We start from the raw sequence: 22,234 nt of genomic DNA on the forward strand, positions 1-22,234 counted from the left end.
CCAGCTATTTCTCCAAAAGGCAATGGATCTCTTCTCAGTGCTGTGCCATACTGTGTGGATACCTGGGGTACCCTAATGTCCCTTTGCTGTCCGCGGACACTGATACATAGGGATAGTACCACCAATCTCTGTTGGCACTGATGGGATTCTAGATGCTCTGCTGGTAGATATCTTAAGTTTGAGTGTCTTAACTGATTTTAGTGAAGACTGGTTTCTTTTTTTACACGTTTTATCTCTGTTTGGACAGTGAATGAGTGCTCAGTTCTTACACTGAGAACTCTGCCTTTTCTGTAGGCAAAGGCAGGTGTTTACGTATCTATTTAAAAGCTGATTGAGAAAGCCCAATTAAATATATTCCTTGAAAGAGTCTGATAGTCTTTGTAGTTTCTGTCTTGCAAACAGCAGTACATGAGGTGCATGAGAGACCCTTGCATCATCCTTACACAGCATGGTGTGCTGGAGAACCTTACAGGAAGACCTTAGGGGAACTCAGGAGAGCTTAGAAGCCTGCACCATACAGTGTGGTACTAGAGAAAGAGACTGGCTTCTGTTCTACACATCTGTAGTACCCAGGGCTCCTTAGGTCCATGATGGCAGAGGTATCTCTGTGCTTCGTGTTGCTGTGCTGTGGTTTCCCCTGTGATGGAAGTGGCTATGTGAAGAATAATTTCCTTCTGGGAAGGATGGCTGTTTGCTTCTATGTGAATGTGGCACACAGTCATCCACGGGAAACACGAGAGAGATGCAAAGCTATTGCTTTTACCAGTTTGAGTGACTATTCTATCAAATATTACAGGATTTGTGCCATTGTTAATCAAGCTGACAACTCCACAAATTCTTTTGTTAACAAATTTCAGTCTTTTAAATTCCTGGCCTTATCCAGCAAGCTGTCATCTCACTGCTTGTAGTGGTTCTACATTAGTAGAAACTTTATGTTTCTTTGGTCTTTTGTGGAGCCAGGAATTGAACTTGATGATCCCTATGGGTCCCTTTCAACTCAGGGTATTTTATGGTTCTGTTAACTATCTTTCTACTGGCATTTTACACATTGATTCTACATTGGCAATGGAATATGGGAACATGCAGTATCTGCAGAAGAAGCGTCATCAGCCCACTGCAGAGACTCCTTTTACCTGTATGATTGTTTTCTGTAATGCAGCATGATGGATGACTGCTTGCTGCTGTGTCCTCTAATGGTTCATGGTGTATTCTCCTGAGCTTTCCCACAGCCCTTCAAAATAAAACACGATAACTTATTTCCTTGACGCATCTGAGAGCTCCCTATTCTCAGACTCCCTTGGGCTTTTCACTTCCATCCCAGGCATTCTTGCTTTGATGATTCTTGGAGGAGCATGTTTTAGAGCCTTTGTTATGCTCGGTCCTGAAACAACATTCATTTATAAGGGTGTATTTTGTTTGTAGGGTGTATTTGTTTGTTGGCCCGTGCCATATTTGATCTGTGTGTTAGTGGTTAGAAAGTGTTCACGGTGTACACTAGCAAGCCACCCAGGTGCCTTTGCAGTGTTTCAGCCTTATATTTCATCATCCTGCTAGACACCAGGGCAATAACCTGCTTCTGATTTTAAGGAATTAAAGGCACAATAGTTATTTAATAGAATTAAATAGCACAATACCTAGCTAATCTTCAGAGCTGGGCATCTCCCAGTCTAAGCTGTTGTGAAGAAAAGAGAGTTTGGATTGTCTTTGTGCTAGGCTAAGCATGCTGAAATGTTACAAAACCAGGGCCTGAAGCAGCCACAGGAGCTGTGTAGAGTGGGGAGTTTCAGTCACTTTGCCTCTTGTTTCTGTTCTTTTTGGAGGTGTATCTCTTATGAGACTGCCTTATCATCTAGTGTAGAGTGGGCACCTAAAACCAGCTGAGATGAATCGCTTGATTACCACCAGGTTCTAAAAGCTAAATAAGAGCAGGGAATGCTGTATATTTTCACCTAGAATATATCCTGGATTCTTTGGAGCTCCCAAATCTCTTCTGTGTGTTTTAGCAATCTTCCCTAAACTGTAAGGCTGTGAGTGGATGACTGGAATTAAAAGGGATTCTGTTTCTGTTATTTAGATGCCTGGAACACAGCAATAGAAAGGGGATCTGGTGTAGGATCTCTTCCACGTAGGCTCTGCCAGGATGTGTTTTGGATAGAAGCCACTCACAACTTGCACAGATGTTTTCTCTTGAATGCAGTCTCACGTATTCTCTCCTCTTGCCTTCCACCCAGGGAATCCAAACATTCCAAAACCTCGTCGGATCCTGCGGTCCTCCTGGGGCAGCAACCCCAATTTCCGTGGATCCTACTCCTATACCCAGGTTGGGTCTAGTGGGGCCGACGTGGAGAAACTTGCTAAGCCACTGCCTTACGCTGAGAGCTCCAAAACTACTGTAAGTATGGCCCGAATCAACTGAGTGACAAGAAGACTAACGTGACACTAGGCAGTGGGTTGTCTGGGAGGCAGATTGAAAGAGACAATGGTGGGACCTCCAGTAGTGTGTTTTTCATACGTACCCATCTGGACAAATGATGTATGTAGGATTTTTACCTCCTTAGTGACTGGAATCCCGACACCATGGGAATCCCTCCCTCCCTCCAGAAGTATCAAGAGCTGAGCATCCAGGTGGCTTCTGAAATAGTGATCTTTGCATTGATGGGATTACTAGCTTGTTCAGAGCTCCTTAGGAAAACACAGTTAATTCTGATTTAAAGCATACGCAAAGTATACAGCGCTGAATGCATAACCCCTGCTAATGGCTAGGTCTGAATATTTCAGAGGAGCGTATTAGGAAATCACTCTGTGCTGGCAGGAGAGGGTAATGGAAACCCAGTCCTTGGCTGAGGGCCTCGTGCATTGGCAGGGGGCAGTGATTTGTTCCTCAGGTACTGCCACGGCTTTCTTAAAGAGAGTGAGAGCACACATGGAGACTGTTACTGCAGCTCAGCTTATGAGCAATAATAATCCAAACTCACCCTGTCCAAATCCAGAGACAATGGCTGATGAATATACAGCCTCCAAGCAGTTGTCCAAGCACCCAGAGCCACCACGTAATTTTGTTCAGCGTGGAAATCTATTAAAAAAAAGACAGCAGAAGCTCTAGGAACCTTTCACACTCATTCTTGAGGAAGAGAGAGGGATCTGAAATCCTCAAAAGTGAGTGAGGAGCAGTTTTACTCATCATTGAACTACTGATGTGAGAGAGAGAAGGCACCGTTTCACCCTGTGGGTTTTGAGATGTGGCTGCCTTTCCTTCTGAAGTTGCAATTCCCAAGTAAAATCTTTAACGTCCAGAAAGCTGAGGTGTTATTTGGGGGAGCAAAGAGGAGGAGAGAGAGAGAGCACAGGAGTTGGATGCTCAGTGACTTGTGCAGCTTTGTTTGAAGCTGTGGGAGCTGGGATGATGCTGCAGCCTTGCAAAGAACCACGTGCAGGCATTCCAGAAAGGGTGAGCTGGATGTTCCCAGATGGGCTATGCCTGTCCCACATTACACTGGGGTTTCAGTAGCCACCTACAAACACCTGTAACGCGTCAGCTCATGGGGATGTGGGAGGGCACAAAAATATCGTCTCCTTTTTGCCTCATGCATACTTTTCAGTAAGCTCTGCTGAGCTTTCCCACTTTTCTTATTCCCTCCAGCCGATGCAGGTGATGTTTTCAGGGGAGGCCACTCACAGGAAGTATTATTCCACTACCCACGGTGCTGTGCTTTCTGGGCAGAGAGAGGCTGCTCACCTCATTGAGATGTACCAGGACCTCCTGCAGTGCCGGACCTAAAAGACCCCATGTTTGCAACCACCACCAACTCCCTTTTACAGGTGTGTGGAGGAGATTCCTTTCTTCTTTTTTTTTTCTTTTATTTCAATTCACAGTAGAACAGCCTTTATCTTTTCCTATTAAAAACAGGAAAAAAAAAAGAAAAAAAAAAGCCCTGTTTTGAAAACCTGGTCATCAGTAGCTTCATTTCTGTGTGCTGTATTGTTAACAGGGAAGGGTGCTCTTTTTTTGTCTGTTGAACTGTTTGTCATTTTTAATCCTAACAGCACTTTCAGTGCCTCTCATTGTTTTTTTCTTCCTTTCTGTATTGTAAGTGCCTTCTATATACTAAAATAAATGTTGTAATAAAAAGACTGCGTGCTTCCTGGATAGTCAGCTCAGTAAGTAATTACTTGTTTTTTTTCCCTGGTGTTGTAAAAAAAGTAGAGATTTTCTTTCTATCTACAAAATTTGGAGTAGGAGGATCTTGGGAATGATTCTGTGTATTCATTGATTGGTGTCTGTTCAAGGAATTGTGCCTTACAGATGTTGTCATTTGCCTTATCTGGGTCAGCACCGGAATCCCTCTGTGTCACTGTGGGTTTAACTTGCTGTCAGTCGCTGTAGGCCTCCGTGCTTCAGGAAACCTCTCTGTAATTTTGTGTGGAAGTTTGTTGGGGATAGTCTTAACCTATCCCTTGTCATACAGTCATTGAATCATATACTGGCTTGGGTTGGAAGGGACCCCAACGATCATCAGGTTCCAACCCCCTGCCACAGGCAGGGCCACCAACCTCCACATCTGACACTTGCCCAGGTTGCCCAGGGCCACATCCAACCTGGTTATTGAACACCCTCAGGGATGGAGCACCCACAGCCTCTCACTGCAGCTGTTCCAGCATTTCACCACCCTCTGTGAAGAACTTTCCCTTGACATCCAATCTAAACCTTCCCTGCAGCTGTAGCTGTAAGCAGTCCAAATAGAAATCTCCATTCAAGCTTGGATGTGCTTGAAGGAGGATCACGAGAAGATGCATTCTCAAACTTTCCCTGTGATGAAACTCTATGTTTTGTTGGGCAACGGTGTCCAAAACAGGTGCAGTTTTCAGCCCCTGCCTCCAGAAAAGAGCCCAAAAATCTAAATTAAACCACTAAAGAGTTTTCTCAGGGGGTTCAAGGCCATCGGCACTGACTTTTGAAGGAATGTGAAAGTATTTCATGTTATATCTGGATAAATATATATATATATTCTTTTAAGCCTATGTATAGTATCTGACGTGGATTTCAATTAAAACTCTCAAAATTCAATTATCCCAAATTCTCTCTTAGTCCACATAGAGAAGTTGCTTCTGTAGAGGTAAGGACAAAATGTCTCCTGAGGTAAGGACAAAATATCTCAAGATGGGAAAGCTCAGCTTACCCTTCAGGGATGCTGCATCTTTCATGTCAGTGCTTTGACATTCTAGAACCTTTGATACACCCCTTCCTTTATGTGATCAGCTGTGTATAACTGTTCTCAGCTTGCCAGCAGGATTCGTTCTCATGGTAAACTGTTCTGCAGCAAGACTAGTGACTAGGAGATGGTGATGGAGGGTGATTTTTTGGGGGATCGCTGGGCCAGATGAGGTTTGAAGACTGGTTGAATAGATCCTTCCTTCCTTTGTCTTCCTTCATCTTCCTTCATCTTCCTTCATCTTCCTTCATCTTCCTTCATCTTCCTTCATCTTCCATCATCTTCCATCATCTTCCTTCATCTTCCTTCATCTTCCATCATCTTCCTCCTTCCCTTCCCTTCCCTTCCCTTCCCTTCCCTTCCCTTCCCTTCCCTTCCCTTCCCTTCCCTTCCCTTCCCTTCCCTTCCCTTCCCTTCCCTTCCCTTCCCTTCCCTTCCCTTCCCTTCCCTTCCCTTCCCTTCCCTTCCCTTCCCTTCCCTTCCCTTCCCTTCCCTTCCCTTCCCTTCCCTTCCCTCCTTCATTCTCCATATTTTGTGCAGGGATGCTGCTGAGCCATGAAGAGACTGAACGCCACGCCAAGGGTAAGAAATACCTGGCAGGGGTTGGTTTTGAGCCTACCAGCTTCTCATCTTCACCTGAAGAGCACCTCAGGCTGTGACAGCTCTTGTACCGAGCTATCAGACTTTGAAAAATCACTCAAATATGCTTGAAAGAGGTCTGGCTGGTACAAAGCTAACAGAACTGTGATAAATGAGGAACCATCTGTGTGCTGTATTCAAGCTTTCAGCAAGAGAATTCTCCTTTGACCTAAATAAGCTTCCCAAAAAGGGAACTTGTTTATTTGCAAATGGGTTCTAGCTTCAGTCACTGAAGCATGTGTGTGTGTGTGTGTGCATGATTTGTTTCCCTCGAAGGGTTCTCCATCTGTATAGGCAAGGATGTGCCAGGTCGTGTGTTTCTTTGTTTAACAGTAAGCCAACAGCAGCAGTGCTCACTTCCAGTATGTCCTAAAGAGGAGGCTGGTGCAGTCAGGTGTCACGGATCAATGGGGTTTGCAGCTCTTGGGATACCCCAAACTGTTGGGGTTTGGAGGACTGGCTTTGGGTAAGTCAGGCCAGCTTTGAGCTTCACCCAGGTTGCAAGGATGTACAAACCACGCTATATTTAGGGCAGCAGCTTGTTGCTGAGAGCTGTTCTATTTAACCCCAATAACGTTGAGCTCTGCTCCTCCCCTGGGACAACAACTTCCATGTGGACTTGTACGGAGCATGTCCCATTTGCTGCCTCATGCTTTAATTGCATGTCCTGCTGAACTGCAGCGCTCTCCCCAATGTAAGCAGCCCCCGAGCTGTATCAGCAGGCACAGATGTTAGTAACCAGCCAGATTTTGGCTCGACCTCGTAAAAAATTGCCTTCTGGAACAAGAGTTTGTAATTTATTTTTTATTTTCTCTTAGACACATAAATCCTTTTCAAAGTCAGCTGAGCAAAATGTGGTCATCGGCATAGTTTTAAAAGGTCTGAGCAATGTTTTTCCAGAAGATAGGAAAAAAAAAAGTCTGCAGGATGAAGGAGACACGTGCTTAAGCTGTTGCTTCATCTCTTTGCATGTCATTTATCCGTATGACTGGGCTGCTGCCCAAAGGGCCTTTCAAGGAGCAAAATGAAGAATGTGTCTATTTTGGCATCAGTTGCCCCATGAGAAGTATGCGTGTTCTCCTTGTGGTTTCCTATAAAGCATCTGGGCTGGGAGTCACGTTGCTTAACTGTGTTGGAGTGGGATGTCCAGTTGATTAATTACTTACAGGGGGTCCTTCCAGAGACAACAAGAAGAGGGCAAAGGAAGGAGAGGGAAGAAATAACCTCCAGAGGGTCGGTAGCCATAGAAATCATCATCTGCTTGTCCTGAGATGGAGATCTGAAAGGGAGGTGGATGATGGAGCGAAGGGTGCCTTTCTGGCTGTTCAGAAGTTGGAAATGAGTGCCCGACATTGACTTTGTGATGTTCTCCACCCGTTTCACCACAGGAGTGAAACCCCTTTTCATGGCGTTGAGGGACATGGTTTAGTGGGAGCTATTGGTAGTAGGAGAACGGTTGGACTGGGTGATCTTTCAGGTCTTTTCCAACCTTGGTGATTCTATGATTCTATGACGTTGCTGAGTTGCGACGGAGTTGGGCTGTGGGGAGAGCAAGCAGCACTCTTGGGTTGGAAAGAGCAAAAGGTGAAAAGTCTTTTGCCAGTGGTAAACCTCAAGGAGCCAGCATTGATTTCCCAGAAGCCAGATCTATAGCAAAGTGAAGCAGAGGAGAAAACCAAGTTCTTTGGGCATGTGAGGCTGAGACGTCAGAAATGGTGAAGAGCTGCTGCTTTCTCCTGTGGCTTCTTTATCATGGTACAGCCAAGAAAAGCTGCCATGATGTTAATTAGGGCTTCAGAGCCCCTTTTTCATGTGTGCAGGCCATGTGCCCAGCTTTCCTAAATAGAGAAGTCAATGATGTGTTTCAAATCACGTTCAGAATGAAATGTCCTTTTAAGTGAAGGGTCTCCCCTCTATGGGTTGCTTCTCCCATTTGGCTTTGGGGATAAACCTCACAAGTGAGGGATGTCACCCTGCTCTTCTGCCATCTGCTTCCATGGACCTGTCCTTTCCCTAGGACTGTGCTGCTACGCAATGAGGGCACCATTTGGGTTGCACCATCTCTAGTTCATGTAATGCTTATGGCACAGTTTTTTGGCACAGAGCTTTGGATGTTTGCCCTGTTTTCCACCCCCCGTGTGTGCTTGCACAGTGGGTACCATCCAGGATGTACAAAGGATTTCACTTATAAAACAGTACAAATGATGACGGGTTTCTCATCGGTCTTGCAATGACTTTCAGCCGCACGGCGTCACAGACCGAAGAAAGGTGATTTTATGCTGCCATCTCGTGGCTAAAAAGGACTTATAAAAACCTTTGTATACTTAAACACGGCTATGTCGTTCATCAGTGGGTTCTGTTTCTGGACAGTGAGGATGAGGAGGGTCACTGAGGATGAGGGTCCAATGGTGATGTGCTGACTTTGTTAGATTTCCCTGAGTTCATGAGACATGTGAGTGTTGTGGGTGGGTGACAGAGATGGGAGAGTGAGCACAGAACTGTCCGAACAGGAACGTGCCAATGTTTTCTTCGGTGCTTTGCCAAAAGCTGCCAGCTGAGGGCCGTAAATCTCTAGGAAAACCTCGGTTTGGGGAAGCCAAGTGCAAAATTCACCCTCTCTTAAGCAGTAAAACTTTGCCATCCCCAAAGACAGGGGATATCAAGCTGCCTGCTGCCACAATTGGCTCCAAATGGGGCAGGCTTTCAGCACAATCAGGTTGGAGGAATTGAGGCTTTGTCCCTTAATGCCTTTTTATTCCAGGGTTAATTTTAGCCTGAGTGTCTCCTCCGCCTGAATCACAACATGACTTATTGTATGGCCTTCTTAGCCAGGGAGGACTCTTCCCATAAATCCATCATCTGTCCTGCATCTTGCGGGACCTCAATTCCAGATGGAAAGGCTGTATAGGAAATAACACAAAGCCCCACCAGTTCTGAGGTGTTCCCACCTTCAAATAACTGGTACGCTCTGATAATCTGCAAGCAAATGAGAAGCAGTGGGGTGAGCAGAAGGATGGCCAGAATAAATACCAGGTGGACAGAAAAGGTGGATATGGATAAAGTGACCCTTTAATAATCGGGACCTGCACACAGTTTTCACTGCAGCTGAGTCAGTCTTGCTTGAAGTGAAAACTCTTGGTGTGTGTATCTATATACACACACACATTCTTGGTGTATGCATTCTTTATGCGTCTATATTTCATAAGCATAAGATTACAATGACAGTAATGTTGTTGCAATTATGAATTATAATTGCATTCTACACACACAATAAACTGCCAGGGTTCTTCTAAGCAGGAGTATAGAATCACAGAAATGCAGAGGTTGAAAGGACCTCAAGAGATCACTGAGTCCAACCCCCCTGATAAAGCAGTTCCCCACAATAGGTTGCACAGGTCAACAACCAAACAAGTCTTGAATATCTCCATAGAAGGACACTCCACCACCTCTCTGGGCCACCTGTTCTAACACAGACCCCCTAAAGCATCTGCTTGACCCTGAACCAATTAAGGCAGCTCCAAACTCATTTTCTTCCAGGACATCTTTCCAGATCTCACTCTAGCTGTGCACTGTCTACCCTCCCCCCTACTCCATTCAGCCCATGCATGTCACATCCTTTCCATGCAGTAGTGTCTCAACTGGGGACATGGATTAGTGGGCATGGTGCAACAGCTGGACTTGTTGATCTTAGGCAAAAGAATTAAAGAACTCTCTGCCCAGACGAAGTTAATCAGATCTGTGTAAATCATTGTGAATCCATCAAATTATATGTAACCCCAAAGACTTACTCCAACTTGCTCCTGGAGGGAAAGATGGAGAACTGCCAGCACACACATAGGAATACTTTCACTCTGATGTACCTCAGAGTGGCTGGAAATGGGTAAAAATGGGTTTTGAGAGCAGTTTTGATGGCACTAAGGAATATTTGCTGGGCAAAGACTCTGTTTCCCGCAAGGAGGTAGAATGTGAATTGTTTATGGGGACTTTCTGAAGCTAAGTCCCAAGTACAGAAATTGTTTCACTGCAGAAGCTTACAGTAAAGCACTCAACTCTGTTTCGTTATGGAAAGTGGAACATGTGTGCCAGATAAAAATCATAGAATCACTGAATATCCTGAGTTAGAAAGGATCCACGAGGATCATGGAGTGCTGGTCTGAGGGCTTCCTTTGGTTCCTCCATGGGCTTCAGTACAAAGGATGAAGGTGGCTGAGATTGAAAACAACTTTCACGATGGTGCTTGTGATCATCCCCAAGTCCATGTTAAATGAAACACTGCCCCACGCAAATATTTCAGCGTGGATTCCAGATGTCAGCTGGCTCATACTGGGGTATCCCTGCTTGATAGAACTTGCAGTTATGATGTTGGGGTAAAATATGAATGGGTCAGACAAGAGAGTTCTCTGCCCATGTTGATTGTTGGAGAGAAACCCAGCCATGAACTGTAAATATCCCTCAGTCTATCTCAAGAGGACTTTCCTGGGTGGTCCAGAGCACCTTGCCAGACATTATAAGGCAGTTTAGATGATAACTGACTTAGTAAGGAAAAGATGATAGAAAAAATAAGGTTGGCAAATGCCACTCAGATCATCAGGTTCAGCCATATGCGAAGACTGTGATATGGGGAAGGGTACACATATAAGGGTACAAAACGCCTTGAGGTGTGACTGGGGGAATTGCAGCTCATCCTTCTTTACAATTGTCCCGGGGAAATTAGTCTGAAGTGATTTTTAAATGCGGGATGATGAAATTCAGAGAGATAGCAGGTGATGGAAGAGCATGGACCTGCTGGATCCCAACTGTGACTCAATGACCATGCCAGGAAAATGGTGGCTGAAGGAGACCAGCTCCACTCCATGCATTTGGAGATCCAGAAGGTTTCTAACCAGGTCATAATGAAGGCCCTCCAGAGGGAGCTTAGGGGTTTGCAGGATGAGGAGGAAACTCTTCTTGTGGCTCTGCAGCTGTCCTAGGAGAAAGTAAAGAGGATTAAACAGGCAGTTTGGGTACAGACAGTGCTCAGTCCCAGCTGTGCTGCTTAACGTGCTGATTCATGGCTTGGAAAGAGCGGCAGATGGATCTGCTGATGGCACAGAGCTAATTTAGGTAGTCAAAAGCCAGGAGGAGCTTCAGAGATGCATAAACAAGCCAAGGGAGTTAACAGCATAGCAGAGGAGGTTAAGCCCTGGTAGAACGTAAGCTAACACAGAAGAGAAGGGAAACCAAGTGAATCAGGACAGGATTCTCAGATAACCTTTGTCTGCTTGAGAGCGACACTTCTGCATCAGCACAGACAGTTCAATACAAACCTCTTTTCACTCTGTAATTGCAGCCAAGAAAGCCAAGGAAACACCAGGCTTTATAAATAATGGGATGCTGACTAACGCTGACAGGGCCTTCATACAAAAATCAATGTGTGGTCTTCAAAGAAAATAATGCCAAAGTCATTCAGTCTTGGCTAAAATCCGGGGCAGAGGGAAACTTGAGTCAAAGGGAGAGGCTAGAAAACATGTGCATGATTTACAATGCAAATTAGGGCAAAGTTTGCAAAAGCATATGAAATAATGTAGATTTTTTTCTTTTAATGCCACGTGATGCAGAAGAACAGAGAAGTGCTGGGACTTCTGGTTCTGCAGTTATGTTGTCGTTTGTTGTTACCTTATCCCCACCACTCTTGTCTTGGTGGAACTCCAGATGGCCATTGGTGATGGTGGGGCTTCCTTGGGTCAAAACCCTGGTAGCATAGGAGAAATGTGACTGCTTCTCTGTATACTTTGAGCCATTTGCAGAGGGACAAACTTAGACTTTGCTGGTTCTCTTTTTTATGATATGGGCACTTACTGATTAATCCTTTCTCATCTCAGCTTTGTCCCTTCATTTACTATTACTTCATTCGTGATTTTGGGCTCATGGGTACAATGAAATTGTTGAAATTGCTCTAATATACCTGGGCAATTCAACCTGATGAGGAAACTTGGGCTTATTTGTGCTGTCCATGCCCTCATGATGTCTTCAGCAGATCCTTTAGTGCCATGATTTCCCAGTGGGACCCAAGACCCCAGATCCCAGCACTGCCCACTTCTGATCTCATCACACCTCTTGGTTGCCTCCCACCAGATCAGGCTGCCTGTGGCCACATCCAGCCTTTCCTTGAACACTTCCAGTCTGATCACAATCAAGGCTTTTAAAGGGGATAGATAGAGATGCTGATGGCATTTGTAACACTTCTTGCTCAGAAAGAGATCAGGGATGGCAAGAACTAAGGCAATGCACAAGGGGAGATCAGCTGCAGGATCAGTGGACTTTAATAGGGGAATGTTTATTGACGACCCTTCTGGACAGTCACATTAACTGTAAGATTTATATTTATTCCCTCTAGAGTGGATTTTGCCATCATAGATAGGGCATTTTGTGGTTAAGAGCTGCTTTTTGGCCATTATTGGAGTTCACCTATTTCAGATCAGTACAACAGCCTTTCGGTAACTACAGCATTTTCCTTCTTCTTAGCTCAGAGTCATTAAGGAGGAGGATAAAAAGAGGAAGAAAGTGGTAGATTATGTTGTGTACCTCAGCAGTGTGAAGCAATTGGTGTCACACCGGTTGTGTTAGACTGACACTGTGGGAGAGGGAAATAATGGAAAATGAAACGCTGCCATTTGGATCCAAGACAAGAATGGAACTGAGGGTTTTGGAGCTACAAAACCAATGTATCATGACACCAGAACCCTCAGAACTGGGTAAGTGATGAAAGGAGCAATGCTTGTGGTTCAAGAATGACCCAAGGGTCTAGAACCAGCTCAGAGCACTGCAGATGAGCAACACACGGTTAACGAGTTGGTAACACTAATGAAAGTGTTTTTCAGAGCTGGGTTCAGCTTGGGACTGAGAAGGCAGAGATGTGGTGCCCATGTGAGCTGACCCCTGCCCTTACACAGCTGAGCAAATGGTTTGTGTTTACCTATCTTGAAAGCAATGAATTTATGGAGGAAAAAAGGCAGAGAAAAACAAGTTTTTCATAAATAGCCACGTACATACCTTTACAAGAGCTAGAAAACATGACTGTGGTTTTATCATAAACTTCAGTTGCAATAAATAGACCATTTTATGTATCCGCTGGGGAGGCCTGATGAAGATGAATTAGCATAAAAGTGACTCCATCTCCCTATGTCTAGATTCCTCTGATTACACTCCATTTGTTTTCTGCTTATAATGACAAGCTACTTTCAGTCATCAGCAATGTTAGCACACAGGTGTTTTGTTTTTTTTTTTTCTCCTAGCTGATGATATTTAGGTGTCTTTTGTTTTGGAAGGAATTGGTTAACTTTCAGGTTGAATACTAGGAGAAAATTCTTCTCTAAAAGGGTGGCGATACATTGGCACAGCTGCCCAGGGAGTGGTAGAGTCACCATCCCTGGAGGTGAACAAGAACTATGGAGATGTGGCACTGAGTGGGCATGGTGGGATGGGTTGGGGTTGGACTTGGGGATCTTAAAGGTCTTTTTCCAACCTTAATGATTCCACGATTCTATGAATCTCCATTATCTGGTTATATTCCCCAGTATTTCTCGGTGACGTATCATTAAAAAATATGCCCATCCAACTCCAAGGATGATGGAGGGGTGTGCATACGGTCATGCTGCAGCTTGAGCTATTTTCTCCTTGACTTCATATCCTCCAATGGTGCCCTCCTGTTGCTTCCCTCTCAAACAAAATGACTGCTGCAAAGCTCTACTCTTGTCATGCAAAAAAATATGTTTTTCCTTACTGGGGTTTAGCCCTGCACAACTGGCAGCCTGCAGAACAAGCAGGGATTTCCTTGTTCCACATTAAGCCCATCACCTCCCATGCTTTCTCTCCCTAACTGCAGTTGGGTGTAATTCACCTGTAGTGTATAGATAACCATGTTCATCCTCTCTACCTCTTCTACAGTGAAGGATTCCTATCCCATTCAGCCTGTCTGAAGCTTTTTTTCCCCAAAACTCTGGTCATTATTTCTCTCCCCTTGAACTTTTCTGAGTCTATTACATCTTTCATCAGAGCATATGGCCAGAGTTAACATGACTGTTTCAGTTCTCATTCCACCAGGGATATCATTAAGTGCATGTTATCATTATGCGTATAGCGCAATGATATTTTTCCTTTATTCTCAGTTCTTTTCCTAATAATCCCTAACAATGTTCTGGCCTTTTTGACCATTGCTGGGTATGGAGCTGAGGTTCTCATTTCAGCTGTTCACCAAGATTCAGCATCTCTTCGCTGAATGCTAATGACCGCTTTTGTGTTCATGACCACGTCTGCATAGTTTTTTCCCCATCTATATTATTTTGCCCTCATTAGCACTGTATTCATCACCTGGCAATGCAAGATCATGAGATCTCTTCCACAAGCATTTAGAATGACAGTTGACTACCCCGAATAATGACGGATAACTACCAACCTGTTTATGTCTTTCCCAGGCTCTTTTTGGAATTCTATGACCAGAATGCGCTCCTCCACTTCCCTAAAGGGGTTCCTAACAATCCTCCTCCACTGTGAAAAGTGCCTCTTTAATCTACTTCTTCTATTTTTCTCCATTTATTTAACGAATTATTGAAGATCTTTTACTTTACCCCATCACAACTTGGAAAAGATAAGGAGACTTTCAGGATAGGCCGCTTAATATTACACACAAGACTGCAAGCACTAAGAGACTTACATTACAGAAAATATAGTGTTGATTATATGGAAAAGAGGAGAATAATAGTGGATGACCTTACTTCAGAGGAATTTGCAAAGACCAACAGTGAAACAGGCAAGAAACAGATAAATCTCAGGCTTGGCATAAGTAAGATTATTCCCAATTATGATTTGGGAAAATGTGATAAAACAAAATCCACAGCTGCACTAGGCAACAAGTACCTAACGTATCTTAAAAGCATTACAACCCCTGCATCTCTTCAAAAGGCAGTAACTAATGGAGAGATTGGGACCCAAAATAAATGAGGAAGGATTTGGAAATATCTTAAAAAGAATTAGGGATCTCTCAGCTGAGTGGTGAACAAGGGAGAAAAAGGCTTCCTGCACTGCAGCTCGCTGTGAGAGAGGCTGGGTGAGCCTCTTGCTTTGAGAGTCTCAGATCAAACAGAGAAGCGAAAGTATTATCACTGGTTGTTTTAGAAGAAAAGGAGAAAAGATAAAAAGATTTAGCCTTCTCATTTGTATAAATCATAAATGATTTGAAGGGAAGGGGAAGGAAGGGAAAAGGAAAAGGAAAGGGAATGGGGAGGGAAGGGGGGCCGGGAGGGGAAGGGAAGGGAAAGTGAGGGGAAGAGAAGAGAGGAGAGGAGAGGAGAGGAGAGGAGAGGAGAGGAGAGGAGAGGAGAGGAGAGGAGAGGAGAGGAGAGGAGAGGAGAGGAGAGGAGAGGAGAGGAGAGGAGAGGAGAGGAGAGGAGAGGAGAGGAGAGGAGAGGAGAGGAGAGGAGAGGAGAGGAGAGGAGAGGAGAGGAGAGGAGAGGAGAGGAGAGGAGAGGAGAGGAGAGGAGAGGAGATTTTTTTGTGTGTTGAAATGCTGATTCAACAGCCGCGCTTTACATACCATCTTTTGGGTGGCATCTGTTGGCTTAGGAAGATATGGGATGCAGCCTGGGTTTGAAGTTTATCCTGGACAGAGGAATGCTTTTGCCAAGAGAGCATAAATGAGTATTTGAAATATAAAATACATACTCATTTATGTGTTTTTGTGTGTATCTCTGTAGACTTATCTATTTACACAGATGCATAAATGTAATCCTGTAAGAAAACACATCTGTGTGCTTTTATGCCCTCATAGCCTAAAGTTTCGTGAAGCAACATTTACTTTTGTAAGCCTAAAATAGGTTAGAAATGAAAGTGCCACAGCAAAGTTAAATTGGATCTGCACTATGAATCACCAGCTGAAAACTGTAGTAATAAACATGCATAAAACAATGGCAATTTACACACAGATTAACATTGGTGCTGTCAAGGTAGCAAGACTTTTAAATGCATGGAATTACTTTGCTGTAATAAAAACAGGGTAAGCCAAGGGCATCTCCTTTCTCCAGTGTTTGTTGTGCAATTCCAATCTGTGCCAGGGCAACTTGTAAATGATGAAGAGCTTTTGGGATAACTTAATGGAACTGTAGTTCAACTGATGTTCAAGCTGGTGTAAAGCAGGGCTTTGGGCTTTTGTGGGCCTTTTCTTTCATGTTGGTTTTAGGTTCTTGCATTCAGGTGTCTTTGAAACTCTACAACTGAAAACTCAGTTTCACAAGGAGAAATTGTGATGTTATTCCTATAACCTTGCCAGCTGAGGCCTTCCAGCCATGGACAACGGTAGGATTTAGGACCTTCTCTTTCTGGAAATAAAACACCACATCAGCCCACCAGAAAACCACTCAAATTTATGATCCATGTGTTATTTTATTAACCTTCATAGCAACAACAGATCTGCTAGGAGACAGCAATGGGGATTCAACAGACAGTTTTGTATCTCTGAGCAGTGGTGCTGCTACTTAATTACGGTTCGATTTCAGTAAGCATTCAGAGTTGAATGTGGGACCATCTATAAAATATCATCTATGGAGGAAGGTAAAGATCATATAGATCACAGGAGCTGGACTCGAATTATTTCTTGGTGAAATACCCACATGCTTGATTTAAGGCCTTATTGAGATGGTTGCATTTGTTATCTGAATCCATCTTGGGCAGAGCTCATGTCTTGCTTGAGTTTTTATTTTTTGACATAAGGGAGACAAGTGAAGAAAGTTCATCAGTTTTCCAAATGTGCAAAATGTTCTGCTTGGGACTGCACTGTGAACAGGAAATGGGAGAGCTGGGCACAATAAAAGGAAAATACACACACACACAAATTATGCCTACTCCCCAGCCTTCAAACCCCAAGATACCTTTTATCCACCAGGATTGTACAAAGGAAATCTTTGAATTAGATAAGTTTGGTTTATTGAAGTGAACAAAGCTGAACATTTTGCTCCAAGACCCTTTTTTTTTCTCTTGTGTCATGGGACTTTTAGATGGGTTACTATCTCTACTTCTTCCCGTGGGGACTCTGCTTCCCAGAACACCACAGGGATTGGGTGGTGTGTGCCTTGTCCAAATGTTAGATTGAATTTTGATGATACACAGAACCACAGCAAATATCTTGTGTTCCCCAGGAGAAAAGGAGAACTTTCTGTCTGTTTATTTCCCAGTATTTACTTCTGCTTCCAGCTTATGCCTTTTAACATGCCCCTGCAACCATTTTGCACATGTTTTGTGTCCTAATTTCTAGCCAGGTATACCGATGGATAGCCTAGGATGTTCCAAATGAAACACCTACCTTCAGATAAACAGATTTATTGCCCGAGATCTCCTTAATGGAGTTTAGACATCTGGCTTATACTTACCCATCTTATTGTAATGGAGTTGTCTTCATCCATGAGCTGATTCCCATTCAGCTACCCAAGAAGAGCAGACAGCTGTGAACAGTTTGAGTGTCACTACACATAACCTATACCTCCATGGAGGGGTATTTAGATGTCTGAACATGGGAAAGAAATGGATGCCGTTGCACTCAATGGTTGATCCTTGGAAATCTCTGGGCAGCTCCCAACTACCTCAACAATCCCATCCTCTGTGGAAAGGTCTTCAAAGCTGTTCTATTCAAGGGTTGACTTGTAATTTCTGAATGGAATTCATTGGTAGAAGTGAGAATCTGAACACAGCAATGGCAAAATAGTACGACCTTGTTGATCTAATGTACATTGAGGACTAACTTAGAGTTTTTTCTCTATGTGGTCACTTTGGCCTATGGTCAGAGAAACAAACAATTTAACTATGGCATGGATGGGCTAGCTAATGTCCAAATAAAGAGGGCATACAAATACCAGTATCAGACTGGGTCTTGCTGAGTAACTATTGTGTGACAGTAGGAACTATGTTAGGAATATGGGTGAAGAAAAAGCCTTTTGTGATATTATTTGAAATATCCTCCCGGCAGATAACAATTTCTGCCTCAGGGATTTTTTGGATCAAAGATCATAGAAATGCTTCCAAAAGCCCTTGATAGACTTCTTTGTCATGAAAGCAACTAATTACTGTTCTAACCTCTATAAACTTTTGGCAGACGCAATATCTTGTTGTGACGAGTTCTGCAATTTAAGTATGTGCCATGTGAAGAATTACCTCACTTAGTTCATTTTGATAATTGGATTTGATGTCATTTGGTTCCTGTATTATGATAAATAGTGAACAATCATCCATATTTGTCTTCTCCCTGACACTCTTGATTTTATCATCCTCTGTCATGTTATTCCTCACTCATCCCTGTTTTGCAGGAAAATGCACTTTATTTTAATTGTTCCTCAGATAGAAACTGTGCCTTACTATCCTTACTATATACTCATCTCCTGTTACTGCCATCAGATATTGACTCAATGTTTTCATCTTACATCCCCTCTTGGTTTTCCCTTTTGCCTTTCCCTTTCCAGCGTCCAGCTTCCCCACGTATCTCAACCTTCACAAAACCTCAACAGCATTTTCATCAAGCTCTTCCAAGAGCTCTGCTGTGTCCTGCAGCGATGTACCTATTTTGGTTGATGATGATGGTAGGTCTGTGTGCATAATGATCTAGAGTATGCTGTAGGGGCAGAACCACCTGGGTTTGACCACTGACTGTGCAGAAAGATAGGAGCCTTGGGACAAACTCTTGGGAGATGGAAGAGAGTATGCTTAGATTTTTGGGGAGCCTATGTGGTCCAACTCAAACATCTCACAGCCTGATGTGTTTGATTGTCTGATCTGACCTTGGAAAAGGATATACCCAATTTGACAGATGTGTTACTACTTCCGAAACAGATTCAAGGCTCTCCTCAGCTTTAGCTTCTTCTCACTGGGAAGTAAACCCAGCAGCTCACCAAATGCTGTCTCAACAAGTCCATCACAGTCCTGGAAGGCTGCATAAAGATATACACGGTCTTTTAGAGGTTGCAAAGAGATGAAATGACTGAGTCAAACTGGAAGAGAGGTTGGACCAGCATCACCCTTTACTACACAACCCTAACCCCTGATTGTGTCTTAGTCACACACTTCATACAATGGATTAAACTTGGAGTGAGAAGAGATGCTCAGCGCAGCACTGTGGTTCTGGCTCTGAAGACTCACTCAGCCCTTGTAACTATGGCATGAGTCTTGCTCAGTGTGCCTTAGAGAAAGTCAACTAACACTTTCCTCCTGGAATTCATGCAGGGCATCAGCCTATCTTGTCAGTCATGCAGAAAGGAAGGAAGTCCCTTCAGAAAACTGAGAGTGGCATCAGCCAAGAGCATCCTTTGCTTCAGGCTTGCTAGAGGACATGGCATCTGCCTCTTTCCACAGTATCAGCCTGACTCAGCCACACACAGGCACAACCAAAATACATAGGTCAGTCATGACAATCTTGCCCTGGAGCTGTTGAGCTGCAATCAGAGAGCTGTTTCTGAAGGATAGACAGCCTTGGGTTGTGTTCCATCATTTGTACTGTAAAGAACTATTTCTGGGATACCGCTGTTGGATGCTTTCAGAGCTCTGTTCCCTCCTTCACTGCATTTCAGACCACATTATATGATGCTGCCCTAGAGTTCTGTGGGGCAGCTATCTTCTGTTCTTAACCTGTTTTCCCTCAGAGCCCTTCCCATGATACATAGCCATGAGTAACTGCTGCCTGATATAAGGATGCATTCTGGAAAATGAACTACCTAGAGTGAAGCTGAGGCATGTGAAATGCTGTTTTATATCACCATGGGTAGATTTTTTAGTGTATTTTTGTGTGACTGATGATGGAATTTGAACTTTAGAAGAAAAATTATTTTTTTCTTCCCCACAGAAATCTTCAATAAGCTGAGATTTCGGTTTTCCTTCAAAAATCCTACTCTGATGGGTGTTCTTTTACCAGATCTGAGCACAATCATAGAATCATAGAATCATTACGATTGGAAAAGACCACTAAGATCATCAAGTCCAACCACCAACCCATCCCCACCATGTCCACTAAACCATGTCCCTTGGTGCCACATCTACTCTTTCCTTGAACACCTCCAGAGATGGTGACCCCACCACCTTTCCTGAACACTCTTTTGAAGAAGAAATGTTTCCTAATCTGTAATCTGAACCTCCACTGGAGCAATGTAAAGCCATAACCTCTTGTTAACTGTGAGAAAAATCCAACTCCCACCCCACTATAATCTTTAAGGACATTGTAGAGAGAAATAGTGTCTGATTCTCTTCTTCTGACTGAATAATCCCAGCCAGACTAAACAATGCTAGACTAAACTAAAACTCAAATCCCGTAAACCATGCAAATCCCACAGACTGTGCAATAGCTTTCACTCCTCTTCCCATCCTTCATTCCCTTGAGTCGTGGCTGCATCCACATCCCTTCTGCTACAGGTAGTTTCTGGGAGAAGGAATGGCTTGGTCCAACCCCTTTATCCTTATGTGGGATGAGAGAGATAATGTTCTCTTATGACTTGTCATAGCAAATTCTTGCCTATGGAAATGATAATCCTTGTGGAATTAGAAAAGCCTTTGTGAAAAACACAGTGGCTGATAGCATACAGATTTTACTTCCTTCATCCCTCATCCCCTACAACCTCTGTTATAAAACTCAGACACAGCAGCAGTTCACAGCCATGTTTTAGACAGGTTTGTGCATGTATTTGGTACAAATAAACAAAAATATGTGCATTCTGTTTCATAGAGCTTACATCAATCCAACATTACTTGAATCACAAAACAGAAATACTCCGGCTAATAAATACATCTGGGAATGAAAAATAAAAATCTATACATAAAAAATTCCAATGTCTGCTAAAGAAAATGTACACTTATATACACACTGTAAACAATAGTAATGCAACCCAACTGCTGTCCAGCTCAGGCTGACAGGGACCTTCCTTCTTCCTCAGATGGGACTCGTGAGAGTCTTCACCACTCAACACTTGACTCATTGAAGCAGCAAGCTCTGATGATGCAACAGTGGCACAAAGCCAGTGCAATGAGGTGATTGCTATTGGATAACCAAGGGATGAGTGCTTTGGGAATGGCTCGCTTGGAAAATGCGGAGAAATGGGGTTTTATCTGCAGCTGGTTACACCCCTTGTTGGTCTACAAAAATCAATGGGATCAGATAAAATTTACCTCCTGAAGTTTGAGCTTGTTTTTCTTGTTTTTCCAAGCTTGGAGTTTAATGAAATCAGAGGGAAATGCACAAGCTTAAATACTTAGGTCACATTTCATAAAACATCGTCCTTCTTCCCCTGGAGCACAGGCAGACCCAGTCTCCCCTAAATGAGGGTGTACAGAATCCAGTCCCAGTATGAATGCTTCTGATGCAATATCCTAAAAGAAAGGAGGGCTTTAGGTGAGAAATGAGTATTTTCTCTTAATGTGGAGTAGTAGAGCTCGAGATTTTTTCCTACAGCACCTTGCAGAGTATCTTCTGGGGCCTGATTAAACACCCAGAGCTGCAATGGGGCAAAGTAAATGGGCCAGAGCATGGGCATTGTTGTATGTGTACCAATATGTGTATGCATATGAGTGCTTAAACAGATTTAATCTTCCTTTTCTATCCTGTAAGCCTTTATCCTGTAAGACTGGGATTGAGAGACAGAAAAACCTCAGAATAGTCTTTCTTTCCCTTCTCTATGTATCACATATATAAAAGTAATGAAGAGTGCATGTCAGTATGGTCACAGATGAGCATATTACTTGGTGCTATGGGTGTCTGGCTGGATTCTGACAGAGGCTGTGCAGCAGCACTGAGGCAGATGTGCTCCTGAGCATCAGAAAGTATCTAATGGCAAATGCCCATCTTTCCCTCAACTAGACTTTCACAAGCAGGCAGTAATGCATTTGGGTTCAGCGTAAGTGCAGTGCTGCCCATTTGTCTTGATGAGGTTAACGTCTGGGAGAAAATTATTTGGTCAAAATCTGCAGTAATTCATCCAGTTCAGAGTCCATTGCATTGAGTAAAGGGCAGAAAGGTACTATGGGTGCTGAGACAGGGTCTACTCTGGGTGCCATCTCTCAGCATGGGTTTAGATTTCCTTTAGAGCAGATAAACAGCAGGAAGGAAGTTGCATTCTCCATGCCACGCCTGAGAGCTCTTTGTCTCCTTTTACAGCCATCCTTAAGATGACTAGGTGGGTGCACAGGAGGCATGTTCATGAATGACTCCTGAAAGGTCTGGGGGACAGTGCTGATGTGGATGAGTTTCCATCTAGAATGTACTCAGCATCATCTCCACCCTTGATCTTCATGCTCCCATTCTTAATTCACCTTCAAACTTTGCCTCCACCACCTAAGTGACTTGTGCCTCTGCCCATGGCTAAGTCTTATAGTCATTATTTCTGGAA

General features: G+C 43.7%; 2 protein-coding genes across 4 annotated transcripts in view; one reads left to right on the forward strand and one right to left on the reverse strand.

Annotated features, from left to right (window-relative positions):
• The window catches only part of SMOX (spermine oxidase), a 57,751-nt gene extending 37,082 nt beyond the window's left edge, over positions 1-20,669 (forward strand). Inside the window, exons 6-8 of one of the 2 annotated variants that reach the window (XM_072334857.1) lie at positions 2,232-2,392; positions 3,641-3,819; positions 18,699-20,669. In XM_072334857.1, the coding sequence (XP_072190958.1) occupies positions 2,232-2,392; positions 3,641-3,778 (299 nt within the window). In that variant the 3' untranslated portion in view covers positions 3,779-3,819; positions 18,699-20,669. Of the gene's footprint in view, positions 1-2,231; positions 2,393-3,640; positions 4,132-18,698 lie in introns of those variants that run through there. The other variant, XM_072334856.1, reaches the window with a different exon arrangement.
• Positions 20,670-21,092: 423 nt separating this feature from the next.
• ADRA1D (adrenoceptor alpha 1D) overlaps positions 21,093-22,234 on the reverse strand; it is a 38,881-nt gene continuing 37,739 nt past the window's right edge. Inside the window, exon 3 of one of the 2 annotated variants that reach the window (XM_072334858.1) lies at positions 21,093-21,218. In XM_072334858.1, coding sequence (XP_072190959.1) covers positions 21,093-21,218 — 126 coding nt within the window. The remainder of the gene's footprint in view (positions 21,219-22,234) is intronic. The other variant, XR_011903395.1, reaches the window with a different exon arrangement.

Source organism: Excalfactoria chinensis, chromosome 4 (genome assembly GCF_039878825.1).
Source record: "Excalfactoria chinensis isolate bCotChi1 chromosome 4, bCotChi1.hap2, whole genome shotgun sequence".
Classification (NCBI taxonomy): domain Eukaryota; kingdom Metazoa; phylum Chordata; class Aves; order Galliformes; family Phasianidae; genus Excalfactoria; species Excalfactoria chinensis.